The 19,200-nt window shown below is 43.5% G+C and overlaps 1 protein-coding gene across 1 annotated transcript in view; it reads left to right on the top strand.

Annotated features, from left to right (window-relative positions):
- The first annotated feature begins 15,283 nt into the window (after nt 1-15,283).
- The window catches only part of LOC118361125 (solute carrier family 12 member 5-like), a 130,898-nt gene continuing 126,981 nt past the window's right edge, over nt 15,284-19,200 (top strand). Inside the window, exon 1 of the mRNA XM_052517164.1 lies at nt 15,284-15,771. Within this exon, the coding sequence (XP_052373124.1) occupies nt 15,717-15,771 (55 nt within the window). The 5' untranslated portion in view covers nt 15,284-15,716. The remainder of the gene's footprint in view (nt 15,772-19,200) is intronic.

Genomic DNA, 19,200 nt, shown 5'->3' with positions numbered 1-19,200 from the left:
TGGAGAAGAAGGACAAGACATTGCATCAGTACATTGACTATCGGGGACTGAATGGCATTACTGTAAAAAATGACCACTCCTCTCCTCGGCTTTGAAAATCTCCAGGGGGGGCACCATTTTATTCCAAGTTGGACATCCAGAATGACTACCACCTGGTTCGGCTACGTGAAGGGGATGAGTGGAAGACAGCCTTCAACACAGCCAGCGGAGATTATGAGTATCAGGTCATGCCGTTTGGACTCACCAACGCCCCTGCTGTCTTCCAGGCTTTGGTAAACGATGTGCTCCAGGACATACTCAACCGTTTGTGTTCGTCTACCTTGACGACATCCTGTTTTTTTCCCGGTCTGTCCAAGAACATTTTCTTCACGTCAGGCAGGTCCTTCAGCGCCTCCTGGAGAACCAACAGTTCATGAAAGCCGAGAAGTGTGAGTTCCAAGGCTCTAAAATTACTTTTATGGGGATATGTCCAGATGGATCCTGGAACGATGAAAGCTGTCTTGGATTGGCCTCAACCTACGTCCAGGGTGCAGTTGCAAAGTTTCCTAGGATATGCAAACTTCTACCGCCGTTTCATTCGGGGTTACAGCACCCTGGCTGCCCCCCTCTCTGCACTCACTTCTCCCAAAGTATCGCTTGAATGGTCTCCTGCTGTCAACAAAGCCTTTGTGGACCTACAGCATTGGTTCAAAACAGCACCCATCTTCATCCATCCGGACCCGTTGCATCAATTTGTGGTTGAGGTGGATGCATCTGATGTTGGAGTGCGGGCCATCCTGTCCCAGCGATCTGCAAAAGCTTCATCCCTGTACCTTCCTGTCCCATCGTTTCAATTTTGCAGAGAGGAACTACGACGTAGGCAACCGAGAACTCCTGGCGGTCAAGATGGCATTGGAAGAGTGGAAGCACTGGCTGAAAGGAGCAGAACAGCCATTCTTGGTCTGGACCTGACCATAAATGTCTGGAATATCTCCATACAGCCAAGCGCCTTAACTTCAGGCAGTCTGGGTGGGCTCTGTTGTTTACAAGATTCAACTTCACCATTTCCTACCTCCCAGGGTCCAGAAATGTGAAGTCTGATGCTCTCAGTCGCCTACACAGTTCCCCTGCCACAGCCTCAGTCACCAAAACCATTATCCCTACCTCATGCCTAGCAGGTTCTTGACGTCTCTGACTTTGTCACCGCATACACAGTGTGCGCCCAGAACAAGACTCCACGGCAAGCTCCTTCTGGCCATCTTCAGCCACTACCGGTCCCTCATCGTCCCTGGTTCCATATCTCTCTGGACTTTGTCACTGGGATTCCCATGTCTGATGGCAACACCGTCATTCTAACAGTGGTCGATAGGTTTTCTAAGGCCGCTCATTTCATCCCTCACCCTAAACTACCCTCTGCCAAGGAAACGGCCCAGCTCATGGTGCAGCATGTCTTCCGGATCCATGGTCTCCTGGTGGATATGGTTTCCGACCGGGGTCCTCAATTCTCATCTCAGTTTTGGAAGATATTCTGCACCCTTATTGGGGCATTGGCCAGCCTCCAGATTCCATCCCCAATCAAATGGCCAGTCAGAGCGAGCTAATAAAGACCTGGAGACCACCCCAAGATGCCTGGTCCCAACCAACCCCACTACCTGGAGCCGTCAACTGCTCTTGGTGGAGTATGCCCGGAACACCCTTCCCTGTTCTGCCATGGGACTCTCCCCTTTCGAGTGCTCCATGGGGTATCAGACTCCACTATTCCCAGAACAAAAGCAGGGGTCAGCGTACCCTCGGCCCAGATGTTTGTCCGCCGCTGTCGACGTACCTGGAGAAGTGCCAGACCATCATCAAGACCAACTCCAGGTATCGTTGACAAGCAGAACGTCGCCAGACCCCAGCTTCCTGCTACCGCATTGGGCAGATTGTATGGCTTTCACCTTCGGGTGGAGTCCCGCAAGCTGTCTCCCCATTTTATTGGTCATTTTCCCATCTCTAGAATCCTTAGGTCCACTGCTGTCTGTCTCTTTTTACCCCGAACCCTCCATTTTCGCCCAAAGTTCCATGTGTCTAGAATTAACCTCTTGCTCCTACCTGACACGCAGGCGTCCCATCTAGACATCTGGAAATGCAAATGCACTACGCTAAATGCTAATAGTACTAGTTAAAACTCAAACGTTCATTAAAATACACATGCAGGGTACTGAATTAAAGCTACACTCGTTGTGAATCCAGGCAACAAGTCAGATTTTTAAAATGCTTTTCGGCGAAAGCATGAGAACCTATTATCTGATAGCATGTAACACCCCAAAAGACCCGCAGGGGACGTAAACAAAATAATTAGCATAGTCGTCGCTACACAAACCGCACAAATAAAATATAAAACATTCATTACCTTTGACCATATTCTTTGTTGGCACTCCTAGATGTCCCATAATCACTATTGGGTCTTTTTTTCGATTAAATCGGTCCATATATAGCCTAGATATCGATCTATGAAGACTGTGTGATAAAGGAAAAAAAATAGCGTCTTATAACGTAACGTCATTTTTATTTATTAAAAAAGTCGATGATAAACTTTCACAAAACACTTCGAAATACTTTTGTAATGCAACTTTAGGTATTAGTACACGTTAATAAGCGACCAAATTGATCACGAGGCGATGTATATTCTTTAGCTGTCCGTCTGGAAATAATGTCTGGGTAAATCTCAACCAAAATATCCGGTCGGAGACCTGAAGAAATGGCTTGTCTCTTCTTCGTTTGACCAAGCAACAAAGCCTAGGCAAATGACAAGACTGTTGACATCGTGTGGAAGCTGTAGGTATTGCAACCTCAGCCTCATTTATTGTGGTTCGCCTTTATCAATGGGTTGAAGTGGCGGATGGATATATATTTCCATTTTCAGTGATCAGATTTTCCTGCGCTTTTCGATGAAACGCGCGTTCTGTTATAGTCACAGCCGTGATTTAACCAGTTTTATAAACGTCTGAGTGTTTTCTATCCACACATACTAATTATATGCATATACTATATTCCTGGCATGAGCAGCAGGGCGCTGAAATGTTGCGCGATTTTTAACAGAATGTTCGAAAAAGTAGGGGGTAGGAGTAACAGGTTAAGCTCGTGTCTCAGTCTTTCATCTTCCTTCCCCAGGCTCAACCCCCCTCCCCGTTCATTGACGGCCATCCGGCATACACCGTGAAATGTCTCCTGGGTGTTCGACCACGAGGCAGGGGTTTCCAGTACCTGGTTGCCTGGGAGGGTTACGGCCCAGAGGAGAGGTACCATGTGTCATGATAGTTTCTGGTCGAACATATATCCCACCTTCATTACCTACTACAGCCCACGTTGGCTTTCCTATCTTGCAAGCACATCTTAATGCACCGCTGTGTCTGATTTCAAAAAAGCTTGACCGAAAAAGCACACCATGCAATAATCTGAGTACAGAACTCAGACAACAAAACAAGCCATACAGATATCCTCCATGTTGTGGAGTCAACAGAAGTCAGAAATAGCATTATAAATATTCACTTACCTTTGATGATCTTCATCAGAATGCACTCCCAGGAATCCCAGTTCTACAATAAATGTTTGATTTGTTCGATAAAGTCCATCATTTATGTCCAAATACCTCCTTTTTGTTTGCGCGTTTAGTACACAATCCAAACTCATGACGCGCTGGCAAGTCCAGGTGAAAGTTCAGACAAAAAGTCATATTACAGTTCGTAGAAACATGTCAAACGAAGTATAGAATCAATCTCTCGGATGTTTTTATCATAAATCTTCAATAATGTTCCAACCGGAGAATTCCTTTGTCTGTAGAAATGCGATGGAACGCAGCTACCTCTCACTTGAGCGCGCGTGATCAGCTCAAGCCACTCTGGCAGACCTCTGACTCATTCAGCTCCCATTCCCCCCTCCTTTACAGTAGAAGCATCAAACAAGGTTCTAAAGACTGTTTACATATAGTGGAAGCCTTAGGAAGTGCAATTTGACCCCATAGACACTGTATATTCGATAGGCAATTATTTGAAAAACTACAAACCTCAGATTTCCCACTTCCTGGTTGGATTTTTTCTCAGGATTTTTGCCTGCCATATGAGTTCTGTTATACTCACAGACATCATTCAAACAGTTTTAGAATCTTCAGAGTGTTTTCTATCCAAATATACTATATATATAATATATTATAATATATTTATATTATATATAAATAATATGCATATATTAGCAACTGGGCCTGAGGAGCAGGCAGTTTACTCTGGGCACCTTATTCATCCAAGCTACATTAATACTGCACCCCAGTCCCAAAGAAGTTGAACAATGTTGCCATCGAAATGACTACCGCTACAAACTACCTGATCACTACGTTCCTGCACCCAACCCACACAAAGTGTCAGAGCACAAGGGTAACAAAGGGTTCAAGGACGATCAAAACATAGACCAATGTTTTCTAGAAGATCTACTACATGGATAACTAAAGCGATAACAATTTGAGAAAAGGGAAAAAGATAAAGTCACTAGGACTAGATGTGGAATTGCCGGACAAAAGATCCACACTTAACAAGAATGTTAATAATTAAATTACTCCCACTCTCAATCGAGACCCTGTCCAGGGCCTGCTCGATCAAGAAACAAGCTCAGAGGCCTTGTCTATAGACTCAGATACAAAGGTTGCAAAGAAAAGGTCAAAGGTTTTCAAAAGCCGAGTCCACTCAAAACCCGATTAGTCGGTCTGCTTTCACCATGAACAGAAATGACACATCACGTCGCTGAACAACCATTCCACTTTGTGGGGAATATGTCCAGTACACGCCACTCAAAAAGGCCATATCTGGAAACAGTCCTGGAAGACTGCCTAACCTGTCATGTGCTAATTGTTTCGGGCTTGACATTATCTCTCAAACGTTGTTCAATGATCTCAAAAGGGCTTTGAAGCCAAGTAAACGTTGATTGAAAGGCAACGATGCAACACTACACTTCAAAGTTTCACTCAGACTACCTCGCCTCTCACATTGAGACTCATGCTGAAACTACACTTACAGGACCTATCGCTTGTTGTGTGTATGTTACTAGCCTCAAATCTGTAAACCTGCTACTCAGAGCAGACTTGATGGATCGTTTACTTCAACTGATTAATTGGAAAACCAACCACGTAAGGTCACAGGTCACAGTGCCATCTCCACTGACCACACGGTCTCCTCCTAGCGCTAGCTGCAATGCAGTCATCCATGAAGGGTATCTGTGACAGCACCCCTTGGGAAAAAAGGCGTTTCAAATCCTTGTGATGCAAAATCTGACTCAAGGAGATACTATGATATCTCGTCACATTCAATCAACAAATCTGATTGACCATTCTCTGTGAAAGAGCAACTTCCCTCCTCCTTGGAGTCATGCAATACTGTATCTGAGATAAACTTTTCCTGTCCTATGGACACTTCCGCAAGCACTGCGGCTGTCTCAGCAATAAAACCATCGACGTGCAGAGTGTACTGATGATACATTTAACGCTTTGTGGGGGACTGAAACCCCTTACAATGACACTAACGACGTCAGTCCCGCAACTGACCCAACTGACCCACACTGTCACGCCCTGAACTTGGAGATCCTTATTATTCTCGGTTTGGTTAGGTCAGGGTGTGACTCAGGTGGGAAATTCTATGTCTTCTGTTTCTTTGTTTTTGGCCGGGTTGGCCGCTGTCTATCGTTGTCTCTGATTGGGGATCATACATAGGCAGCCCTTTTTCCCACCATTAGGTTGCGGGATCTTGTTTTCTGTTCAGTTTCTGTAGCCTGACAGAACTGTGCGCTTTCGTTTTTTTGACTTTGTTATTTTGTTTGGTGTCATCAATAAAGATACGATGTACGCCTACCACGCTGCACCTTGGTTTCCTTCTACCAACGAGAGCCGTTACAATCACAGACAGATATCCTCGTCTCAATTCGCAGGTAGTGAAGAGGTCTCGACTGCCGCTGATCGTTTTCAAGCACAAACACCCGAAGATTTTGTGAAAGGTTTCAGCCAATCTAATAACGAACCGGCTGCCGACAACTCGGACAAAGGGTCCGACCTTTCATTTGTGCCTCGGACACCAACACCAACCGCTGGTGGAGGGGTCCTGAGACACAAAGGGGGGAATACTAGCCCAGACCCATGATGAGCCTGGGGGGGAGTCAAGACTACTTGCAACACTGACGAGGCCACCAGACCAGAAAACAAATCTCGTTGTAAATTCTCCCATGAGAACAGTGAGGAGCAGACAGGCCCCTTGAAGGGGATAACGTTAGAACACATCTAAGATATCACTGAGGTGTACCCCACTGGTTGTAAAAGAAGTCCAGTGGACTTTCCTCCTCCAAAACAAATGGCAACATACTCATCTCACATGTATATACTGTACTCTATATCATCTACTGCATCCTTATGTAATACATGTATCACTAGTCACTTTAACTATGCCACTTTGTTTACATTCTCATATGTATATACTGTACTCGATACCATCTACTGTAGAGCCTATGCTGCTCTGTACCATCACTCATTCATATATCTTTATGTACATATTCTTTATCCCCTTACACTGTGTATAAGACAGTAGTTTTGGAATTGTTAGTTAGATTACTTGTTGGTTATTACTGCATTGTCGGAACTAGAAGCACAAGCATTTCGCTACACTCGCATTAACATCTGCTAACCATGTGTATGTGACAAATACAATTTGATTTGATTTGAACAATCATTCCTTGCCATGTGTAATTTCACCTTCAATGCAAATAGTAAAACGCTCTAATCATGTGTTCCAGTAGGATAACATTTCATAATAAATCGGTAGGTTAACTGTTCCCCTTGAGTACCAGTACCAATGCCAGCACAGTCCAGCCACAAGCAGTAAAAAGGTTAGAGACCTAACAAGTTAAATTGCAATTGATAACAGTGACAGAGGAGTTAGTCATTCAGATTGCAAGACGTGTAAGGGAATCTCCAGAACACGCTTCTGATGGTTAACACACATGCCAATAATACATAGCACCCTCCATTCAGGAGGAAAGTTATTAGAAGACAAGATCCATGACCACCATGCCTACGACTGGCTCAGTGCCTATGGAGTACTTCCGTCGGGAGCTTTGCTCCTCCGTGGAACACCATGTCAACTCCAGTGGTAACTTTAAACCTTAATGCTTTAACCAAGACCGAGTACACATGAGAGAGAGAGAAGGAACGCCTTCTAAAAATGAATGACAGAGATGGGGTGAATGTGAATAGGGTGCTCCTGAAAGAGCAAAAAAAGAGCCTTGGAAAAGAGCCTGAGTTTCCAGTGGAAATGTAACCGACCGGGAGGGTAAAGCCACTCAACACAGAGGGAAAGAGAAGAGGAGAGTGGAGAAAGAGAGTGGAAGAGAGGAGAGAAGGGTAGAGATGGAAGGAAGGGAGAGAGTTGGGAAGAATAGGGGGGAGTGGTAATAAGGGGATGGGGGAGTAGAGGAGGGGCTAGAGAGAGGGGTGGAAGTGAAGAGAGAGAGTCAAGGAGAAGGGGAGAGTAGGGGAGTATGGGGGAGTGGAAGAGGAGAGCAAAGAGAAGTATGGGGAGAAAATGGGAAAGAAAGGGAAACTAGGAGAAGAGGGATGACAGAGGGAGAGTAGTGAACATGCAGCAGCTACTCTTCCTGGGGTGCACCTAAAACATACAAATACTGTACATGAGACCAGGCACCAGAAAGAGAGTGAGATAGATGGAGAGAAACAATGAGACAATTAGCACTTTAGGGATGAACATGTAGTACACATGCTGTATGTTTGCCATTGTAGCCACAGTGCCATGTGCCTCTGTTAGGATGAATATATTTCTTGGCAGCCATTCAGGAGTATGTTGTCCTCACAGAAAGCAACAGCGTCGGTGTCCACTCAAAACCACATCTTCACAGCTGGTTATTCTAACTGTCAGGGGATGCTTCACCCAACCACTTCAGACTAAGATCAGAGAAAAAAAAGGAGAAAAACATACAAACTGTACAAACTGTACAAATAACAGTTAAATTACAGTATTTGCTGTATATTGGCTTTTGAGTTCCACACAGCCCCCAGTCAGAGAAAGACTATTAGGTGAAATATTGTAACAATGACCCAGCAGTGAGGAGAATTCAATGAGGAGAATGCAATTACTACTTTCTGTATGAGATAGCCAACCCCGTAGGACCTCAGGGTCAGGAGAGAGGAGGGTGGTGGTTGCTTTGCTGGTTGCTTTGCTGGTTAGTGGAGGGGGCATAGTGGGCCGTAGTCAGGGAGAAGATAGGGCGATAGATGGGAAGGTGTGGAGTTGGGTGTTAGATATGATAGGGTATATTGGTGAGAGGGTTAAAGTAAGCTAACGGAGAGCGAGTTAGGGGGGATAATTTGGGTGCTAAATATAACTCCAGCCCACCCTTACAAAAAAAAACATGTAAAAAATTACGTGAAAATACATGTAGTTCTCGGACACATTTGAACACGGGCTCCCGAGTGGCGCAGCAGTCTAAGGTACTGCATCTCAATGCTAGAGGCATCACTACATACCCTGGTTAGAATCCAGGCTGTATAACAACCGGCCGTGATTACAGCCTCGAGTCTTCTTGAGTATGGAGCTACAAGATTGGCACACCTGTATTTGGGGAGCGTCTCACATTCTTCTCTGCATATCCTCTCAAGCTCTGTCAGGTTGAATGGGGAGTGTTGCTGCACAGCAATTTTCAGGTCTCTACAGAGATGTTCGATCAGGTTTAAGTCAGGGCTCTGGCTGGGCCACTCAAGGACATTCAAAGACTTGTCCCGAAGCCTCTGGGGCAGGTTTACATCAAGGATCATTCTGTACCTTGCTCTGATCATCTTTCCCTTGATCCTGAATAGTCTCCCAGTCCCTGAATAACATCCCCACAGCATATGCTGCCACCACCATGCGTCACCTTAGGGATTGTATTGGCCAGGTGATGAGCGGTACATGGTTTCCTCCAGATGTGGCGCTTGACATTCAGGCCAAATAGTTCAACTTGGTTTCATCAGATCAAAGAATCTTGTTTCTCAGGGTCCTTTAGGTGCCTTAACAACCCGCTTGGAGTTTTCTTATGTGCCTTTTACTGAGGAGTGGATTCCGTCTGGCCACTCTACCATAAAGGCCTGATTGGTGGAGTGTTGCAGAGCATTGCTGTCCTTCTGGATGGTTCTCCCATCTACACAGAGGAACTCTGGAGCTCTGTCAGAGAGACCATCGGCTTCTTGGTTACCTCTCTGTCCAAGGCCTTTCTCCCCCAATTGCTCAGTTTGGCGGGGTGGCCAGCTCTAGGAAGAGTCTTGCTGGTTCCAAACTTCTTCTATTTAAGAATGATGAAGGCCACTGTGTTCTTGGGGACCTTCAATGCTGCAGAAATGTTTTGGTACCCTTCCCCAGATCGGTGCCTCAACACAATCCTGTATCAGAGCTCTACAGACCATTGCTTATACCTCATGGCTTGGTTTTTGCTCTGACATGCATTGTCAATTGTGGGACCTTATATAGACAGGTGTATGCCTTTCCAAATCATGTCCAATCAATTGAATTTACCACAGGTGGACTCCAATCAAGTTGTAGAAACATCTCAAGGATGATCAATGGAAACAGGATGCACCTGAGCTCAGTTTCGAGTCTCATTGCAAAGGGTCTGAATGCTTACGTAAATAATAAATAATAAGGTATTTATTTTTTGCAAAAAAACCTTTTTGCTTTGTCATTATGGGATATTGTGTGTAGATTGATGAGGATTTTTAAAAATCCTTTTTAGAATAAGGTTGTAACGTAGCAAATTCTGGAAAAAGGAAGGGGTCTGAATTCTTACCGAATGCTCTGTAAATGTTCCAAATGTGAACAAATCATATGTGTAAAATGTCACGTGGCAAAAGCAGCCACGTGTGAAGATTCACGTACATTTTTCATATGACTCAGACACGTGGTTTCCCAACATTTCATGTAATGTTATACGCTTCACGTGTGCTTTTGTAACTCGAGATTAGAACCTGAGTCTCCCACGGGAGAAACCAATGTCTTGACCATTTGGGCCAACACAAATTTTGAAGCCAGTTGCACAACATCACGTGACCATTGGTGTGCAACTGACTTCAAAATATGCGCAACCATGACCGACTGATGTCCGCTACACTTTCAAGTGCATTTTCACAATTTAAGGTCAACTACGGGCTGTCAAATTATTCAAAAATGTAACTGAGTTTATCGCAGGATTTGTTGCATGTTATTTATCATGATTAATTGCAAATTCCTAATTTGCTCAAATTGAGCTGTAATTTAAGATATTTCATATTCATGGTTTGCATGTTTTGTCACAATATTGTTTTGAACTTCCATTTTCGACTGATGCCCAACTGAGTATTCTACTCAATGTATGAGCGCTGATGAAGATTTAATCAAAAGTGCAATTAAAGTGGCCTGTAAATACAATGCCATTGAAAAGGAGGCAAAAAAATTAGTAGGAAAACCTTTTTGTCATCATTTTGAAGATTTACTTTCGATTTACTTTAGATGCAGTATAATGTTATCTAGTTAGCTTAAGATTGTTGGGAGGACACTGGATTTTAGCTAGCTACTGTTGGCAGTGCTAGCTATTTTGGACAAAGTTGTTTCCTACTAAACATTTGACAACTTCAGCGATGTCTTTGTATTTCCAGGCAGTATAGTGTAATTTAGACTAAACAGTCGTTAGCCTCCGTCCAGAATGACTGGGCTTATCACGACTTAAGGGCACCACTATGGTGCCGCCGATAGAGGGCGGCTTGAGAACGTTCATAACAATAGCATGACGCAACCGAGTGACGGAGGTGAAACCTAGGAATAAAAATAATTTCAAGTAATATTGTCATTTTGATTGTGTCCAAAGTAACGGTTAGCAAAATCAGGTAAATTGATAAATCAAAGTCAATTTGTTTTGACATCGCAATATGTTTCTATACTGTTTCCTTTTTACAGAATAGCATTACATAATCTGCAATTCCATATGTGGAATTGTAAACTCATTCATGGAACAGAGGTGTGGTATGGGGGTGTGGCGGCAGGTAGCCTAGCAGTTAAGAACGTTTGGCCAGTAACCAAAAGTCTGCTGGTTTAAATCCCTGAACCGGCAAGGTGGAAATATCTGCCGTTCTGCCCTTGAGCAAGGCAGTTAACCACCAACAACTGCTCCCTGGGCACCGATGACATGTATGTCGATTAAGGTAGCCCACCACATCTCACTGATACAGAGGTGTTGGGTTAAATGTGTAAGACACACTTCGGTTGAATGCATTCAGTTGTGAAACTTGTAGGTATCCCCTTTCCGTGCCTCACAACACCCACAAACTTAGTTTCTTCTCCGCAATTAGTCTAGATCTGAGCACCTCCCCTATGATTCACCAAATGTGAACGCATTTGGGACTGTGATTGGTCCAGAAACCGATGGGTTGGGCCAGAGCCAGAATATACTTGGATAATACTCTGATTTGTTAGAGACGATCCAACCGCTGATTACTTTGTTTTGCACAACGCCCCTTGTGTCCCTCGTCAACACAAACGACTTCAATGATGGCAGACTCAGACTAAAGTATGTAGCGAACAACAGAGCAGCAAAATAATTTAGTGTGAGTTGTCAGGCTAGGGGTGTGGCATATGGTATATCTTAATACATGTACAAGTATATCTACATTTAGTTATAGATCTCTCTGTTCAATATCACTTAACCTCCCATTTATTAACCAGTTAACCAACAGGGATGTTGGTTCGATGTGCTAATTCATAGGCAAGTTCTCTGCATTGGAGGATAAATGAATCTGGTCTGCGAGATTCTTGATAATGTTTAGCAAGCTCAGACTGCATGGCATCAGCAGATAAGACCTTGTGTGCCTCTGCTACTCTATCAAAGCCTCTCTTTCGCACAGGTACTACATGTTAATTTTATTTTTTGCCAATGTACCTCCTCAGTGTCGTTCAGCAAATTATTTAATTCATTGCTGCTGCTCATCTCTGCTTATTTTACTTTCGAAAACATGGTGTCGTGACATGACTATCATTCATGTGATGACGGCTATTTTATCAAAACTATGTTTAAATATTTTGTGAATAAATTAATCATGTAACAATTAAGACATTAGCAATCTTGGGGCACCACGGGAAAAGTTTGTTTCATGAGTTACCATTTCCCGAATTAACTCAAGAATATATCAGAATATATCGTTATCATACCAGTCATTCATTCATCGTTATTACCTCAAATAAGTCTCATTCTTCATAAATCTGCACAAACCCTAGTCTAAATGATGATTGAGTGATACACAAATTGGCTTAATTATTTATTTACTAACTAACTAAACAATCACACAGAAATACATAAACACACACAGTATAGGTTGAATTGATTACTAACATAATGCAATAAAAAGTCCCTAGTGGACAAAACCGATATGACGGCTTGTTATAAAATGAAAGGGGTGGGAAAAGAAAGAGCGGGAGAAGGAGAGACAAAGGAATTCAACTATGTGCATACAGTTGAATAATACGCTCACCATAAATATGGATATTTAGCATCCTAACAACCGCTCATTCGGATTTAGAAATGCATCATCTATTTACACTTAGATGTCTTTGCCTGTTGCCTCTCTGTTAAAACCACTCGATCTGTCTGTGACAAATAGTTTGACAGAATGTCTCTGGTTGTGTAAGTCTCTGGTTGTCCACCAGAGGTCACAATGTCCTCAGTTGTAGTAGGCTTCTTTGTATCTGAGTGTTTGTTAGACTGGGTACATCGGAAATGTACCAATGGTCGTTTGCTGAAATGTTCCTTGTGTCTTTGGTCAAAGTTCTAGACTAATTTACATTACCCAGTTGCAGACTGTCTTCGCCTTCTTCACTCGTCGAGTTTCAGAGGGTCTTACCATTTTGAAACATTCAAAATGTCGGTCACGCTGGTCTGTATTTAAATTGACACCATTTCAACGTGTAGCCACTGCTCCACGCTTTCTGGTCTGGAAGAGTCTAGCCATTTGTGACGTCTGGCTCAACACCATCCACCTGCTTGGTCTAATGTACATTTCGTTAGCAATCCTTTTATGCACTCTGGAAAAAGGGGTGTTCCATCCTGTTGGCATAATGCCTGTGCTCTTGTGGGCGTGGTTACTGACTGGGTAAAACTTTATATGACAACTATTATCTCATTTAGAAGGGGGGGGTCAATGTCATATCTAGGGTGTTCCTAATTCACTGTATGTTGCTTCGGGCACTATCCTATATTGATAATTACATGATAAGTCTACAGCTGTTATGCACCAGCTTCGGGCAGTCTACAGGGATGACTTATGGACCTCTGAGGAGAAACCGGTGATTACTGTAGCTCTAGAGTCAAAAGGCCTTAGAGTAATTTGGCTAAGGCTGGAATTTTGCTCGAACCCCTTCTCTGGGATATGTGGGACGATAGCGTCACACCTGCCAAAAGCCAGTTGAAATGCAGAGCGCCAAATTCAAATAAATTACTATAAAAAAAATCGAACTTTCATGAAATCACACATGCAAGATACCAAATTAAAGCTACACTTGTTGTGAATCCAGCCAACATGTCAGATTTCAAAAAGGCTTTTCGGCGAAAGCAAACAATGCTATTATCTGAGGATAGCACCATAGTAAAGAAACACTGACACGCATATTTCAACCCTCCAGGCGCGACACAAAACACAGAAATAAAGATATAATTCATACCTTATCTTTGACAAGCTTCTTTTGTTGGCACTCCAATATGTCCCATAAACATCACACATGGTCCTTTTGTTTGTTTAATTCCGTCGAATATGTCCATTTATTTGGCACGTTTGATCCAGAAAAACACTGGTTCCCACTTGCTCAACGGGACTACCAAATATCTCAAATGTTACCTGTAAACTTTGCCAAAACATTTCAAACTACTTTGTAATACAACCTTAGGTATTTGTTTATGTAAATAATCAATAAAATTGAAGCCGGGATGATCTGTGTTTAATACAGGAGGAAAACAAACTGTAGCTAGCTTTCTGGTCACTCGCCTCTATCTAACAGTACACTTCAAGTTCCCCCCGTTCTGGATGGCCGTACTTCTTCACTACACAAAGGAAAAACCTCAACCAATTTCTAAAGACTGGTGACATCCAGTGGAAGCGGTAGGAAATGCAGAAGGTCCCTTAGAAATCTGGATTCCCAATGAAAACCATTGAAAAGAGAGTGACCTCAACAAAAAAAAAACTGAATGGCTTGTCCTCTGGGTTTTGCCTGCTAAATAAGTTCTGTTATACTCACAGACATGATTCAAACAGTTTTAGAAACTTCAGAATGGTCTCTATCCAAATCTACTAATAATATGCATATCTTAAAAAAAATTCTGAATGCTGCCCACTATCCTAGAGAAGTTAAGTAATCCTAGCATACATCTTAATTTGCCAAGGGAAAGAAAACCAAGTATCCTGGTAGGCTGCAACCTGTTCAGAATGAGTCTGACGTCATCAGATAATTTCCAGGTCAATGCCTGGAGGTCAGTAAGAATTGATGTCGACCTCAAGACATATGTGAACCACATGTTTTCAGATGGGAAATGTCACGTGTGAAGTGTTCCAAAAACCACATGTTTTCCTCATGTGAAATCATGTGTTTTTTCTGTAAGGGCTAAGAGTCTCCCTCCATAGGACATTTAGAATCTCAACTGTACATTTCTCATTGTGAACAAATACAAAATAAATATGCTGTGAGTGCTTCTTTGGAAAAGTCATGACCCTTTGACTGAAGCTGTTGGTGAACCAGTGTAATCTTTCAACTTAACCTTGTCAGGTTAAGCAGTTAGACCAGTGCATCCACAGCTTGGTGATGGTGAAAGCTTTCAGTTTCAAATGATTAGGTTCAGAGAATGCTATACAAACCCTGCAGCCCTACTGCAGATAACTGACAGTAACTATACAGGAGTAAAATTAAAGGGCGAAGTAGAAAACATTTTTTAAAAGAGGGATAAAAAAAGAGGGATAAATAATCAATAATGAAATGAAATATTGTCTTGCATTTGAAAATAACATAAAAAGAGAGGCTTAATCTCAGAAGTCAGAACTCCATTTGACTCTCTCTCTCTCTCTCTCTCTCTCTCTCTCTCTCTCTCTCTCTCTCTCTCTCTCTCTCTCTCTCTCTCTCTCTCTCTCTCTCTCTCTCTCTCTCTCTCTCTCTCTCTCTCTCTCTCTCTCTCTCTCTCTCTCGTGTGCGAGTGTGTGCGAGAGAAAGATAATGTATTTTGAATGCACAAGGAATTTAGTCAACAGCTTAGGCCAACTGGGGGGCGATCGTAGTTGTGCAGTGCACGGATCGTGTGAGTGAGAGACCGGCACTCCATCATCAGCTATACCCTACAGCCTGTCTCACTCTCCTTATCCTCCTCCTGAAAAGAGAGAGATCACGCAACACGCCAGGGAAAAGACGACAAGAAGTGTAGGAGAGAAACACATCTGCAGAGGCAAAGACTCTCTCCTCTCTACACTGCTCTTTTTCTGAGCGTGAGAGGGAAGGGAAGAGGGAGAGACAGGAAGGCAGTGAGCCGCAGAAATAAAAAAAGGTGCTTCTTGTCATTCGTGCTGCTTTCCCTGCCGTGGCTCCAACCCACAGAGCTCTGGTTGTCAGCCAGCAAAGAGCAGAGTGCTAGCGCAGTAGCAGTGTCTCTCTCTCCACAGAAATCAGCCTGAGGAAGAGAGGATGCTAAACAACTTGACAGACACCGAGGAGGGAGAGGGGGGACCCAACTGCCAGGGTGAGTGATGAAATCTATCACAGAGATGTGAGGGGGTGTGTGGGGGTGACTGTGTTTGTGTTGGAAGGTGGGAGGGGAGGGAGGATAATAAGTGTGTTTGTGAGGGGGAGTATAAGGTGTTTATAGCAACAGTATTTGGGGGGGAGGGGTGCTCATGAATGTGTGCATGTGAGTACAGTGCGTGTATTTGCAAGTTACAGTATACCGTTTGTGGGAGTGAGTGTGTGTCTGTTTTCAGGGGTATGTGGGGGTGTGCAAACACTCATGTGAATGTCACTCCACAACAGAGACAGTGAGACAGAGTGAGAGAGAGAGACAGTGAGACAGAGTGAGAGAGAGAGAGAGAGAGACAGAGACAGAGTGAGAGAGAGGGAGACAGAAAGAGTGAGACAGACAGACAGACAGACAGACAGACAGACAGACAGACAGACAGACAGACAGACAGACAGACAGACAGACAGACAGACAGACAGACAGACAGACAGACAGACAGACAGACAGACAGACAGACAGACAGACAGAAAGAGAGAGAGACAGAAAGAGAGAGAGAGAGAGAGAGAGAGAGAGAGAGAGAGAGAGACAAAGAGAGAGAGGGAGACAGAAAGAGAGAGAGAGAAAGGGATGGACAGAGGAATGTATCTGTATCTCTGCACTACTCTTCCTCCACTGGCATTTACAGTGTTCAGCTGTAGCTGTTACTGCAAGGTTGCAGTGACAGGAATAATAATGGTGTTTCAGTGTGAAGAAGAGGAAAGGAGAGGAGCAGCAGATTATTGTATTCCTGTAGCCAGAGGACCAGTCTGCTTCATGGCACTGTCACTTGGCTCCCAGGCAGAGTCATGTTTGGGTGAAGGGACTGCCTGGGGATGCATATGTCAACCACAGTCTGTTTGCCAAGCATTCAGAACATTTCCTTTTTTTCCTTGACTATAATCCCTCAGTTTTTTTCTGAAGTTGAGTAAATACATTGGCAGGAAGGACGTTCCTCGACCCCTGCGTCTTTGCGCCAGAGCGGTGCAGTAACGTTTCTGTGTACCTGCAGAGAAACTTGTTTCCTTCAGATGTGGCTTGCAGTGCTTTCAACCTCTGCTTGTAGATTCTTGTATTCTTGTCATAGCCATTTTCTCTGAGCTCACACTTCATTCATCTTGGATCATATTGAAAAACCTTTTGATGGAGGTTGACAGTATGCATATATGGGCAAAAACAGACTTTCCATGACAGGCTTGTTTGTGCTCCATCTGTGTATGCATGTGCATACATGCGCGTGTGTGTGTTTTTGCATGTACACGCACACGTATTCGTGTGTGCTCTACAGCTCACCACTGCTGTAAAGGCAGGATTAATTATGTGCTGATAAGACAAATTAATTATGAATCACAGGGATTTCCCAAAATGTATTAAGCTGATGTTATTTCTGAACACTTCAATTATGCTTTTGAACTACTTACGTTTAAAAATGTGAAGCAACACTTTCAAAGCCACTGCAGCCTTACCTCCATGGTGCAAGCATTAATCTTGGTATTCACACAGTCGCTGTCCTTGGTTCTGAATACTGTTGTTCTCTGGAACTATGCAATGCTGTTCCAGTCTACTGCATTTGTTAATTAATACAGTGGACTGCACACATTGCTGGGATTAGACTCTGTCCATGGTGCTGAAATAAGGCTGTGCGGAAATCTCTCTCTCTCTACTCCTGCCCCCAGTCTGCTGCAAATGCTCAAACTCTGCGTCCTGTTCAATCCCCAGCTGTATGGGACTTTAGGATCTCATGTTACCAAGGAATAGTACAATTCCTGCTAAACTATCTTTCCTAGAGTGTGTGCACATTCTTGCATCAATGTGTTTTTGTGTGTGTGTGTGTGTGTGTGTAGGAGTGTGTGCACATTTTAAACTCATTCTGAATTCTCCTGGGTTTCTCATTGAACTCTTGTGGTCCTGGCTGGTTTTTGACTTGTCATTGTCTGAAGTTAAATTATTACCCGGTTGCATAGAATGGGCAGAGAGCCCGAATGTGTGCTGCACAGGGAATAAAACATTAGGCAATTAAAACTACTGCAGCAACATGCATATATCAGCATATGAGCCTTCTGCATTATAAACGCTGATGTATTTCTAAAGGAGTTTTTGTTTTATAATGCATAATGCTATGTGATGCATTATGAATGCTTATAGCAAGTCCTATAATGCACCATGTGTGATAGAGGGAACAATAAATTAATTCATAATGCATTATACAGGTGGGTTATAAAAAAAAGTGTTGCCGTAATCCCTGTCCAACTCATGTCTTTTTCAATGAAGGGTTGATCTGGTCTGTAATATTTTGGATTGACTGCCTGACTTGGCATGTGTCACAAGGCCTGCAGTTTGCAAAATAGTCTGGGTAGCTATTTGACTAGATGTCCAGGAGTCTTATGGCTTGGGGGTAGAAGCTGTTTAGAAGCCTCTAGGACCTAGACTTGGCGCTCTGGTACCGCTTGCTGTGCGGTAGCAGAGAGAACAGTCTATGAATAGGGTGGCTGGAGTCTTTGACAATTTTTAGGGCCTTCCTCTGACACCACCTGGTAGATGGCAGGAAGTTTGGCCCCGGTGATGTACTGGGACTTTCGCACTACCCTTTGTAGTGCCTTGCGGTCGGAGGCCGAGCAGTTGCCGTACAAGGCAGTGATGCAACCCGTCAGAATGATCTCGATGTGCCAGTGGATGAGAGGGCACATGAGACATGGTTTAAGTTCATGTCAGGAGAAAGTTGACGCTGGTAGTAGAGTCGAGTGGTCATCACATCTTAATCAGGAACAGGAGGGGACTACAAATAGCAGAAACATTCCGTTACAGTGACATCATCATAGGTTTGGACAAGTTTCTCCATGAAGTTGAACTCAGACATCTCAGAATTCACAAAGTCAAACAGACTGTGCATCTCGCCCACTCAACACGTCAAAGTAGCCCAAGAAATGGTCTTGAATAAAGATCATCCACATACCTGACGATAACTGACAACTGTGAACAGACTGGTGGCACCACAGGTCCCAGAGTGTTTGGGCAATTTTTTTCCCCTGAGGCCTGTGGTTTTTGCTTATCTGGTCAAATAACCAGATAAAACATTGGACCCTATAGGGTATGACAGTGATTAATCAGTTGTTAAAAGGCTTTATAACAGCTATGGGACAAGTTTTTCATAATCAGGTCACATGGTTTAACCTCATAGTCCGCCCCATCCCGCATGCGGTCGCGTTACTACAGCCTCAAGCTCATTACCATAACGCAACGTTAGCGATTTCTAAAAATCGCAAATGAAATTAAATAAATATGCCTGCTCTCAAGCTTATCCTTTTCTTAACAATCCTGTCGTCTCAGATTTTCAAAATATGCTTTAGAACCAGAGAAAATCAATAATTTGTGTAAGAGTGGTGATAGCTAGCTTAGCAT

The sequence above is a fragment of the Oncorhynchus keta genome, unplaced genomic scaffold, assembly GCF_023373465.1.
Source record: "Oncorhynchus keta strain PuntledgeMale-10-30-2019 unplaced genomic scaffold, Oket_V2 Un_scaffold_584_pilon_pilon, whole genome shotgun sequence".
NCBI classification, from domain to species: Eukaryota; Metazoa; Chordata; class Actinopteri; order Salmoniformes; family Salmonidae; genus Oncorhynchus; species Oncorhynchus keta.
The sequence above is the reverse complement of the archived record's forward strand: the minus strand, read 5'-3'. Positions and strand labels throughout refer to the sequence as shown.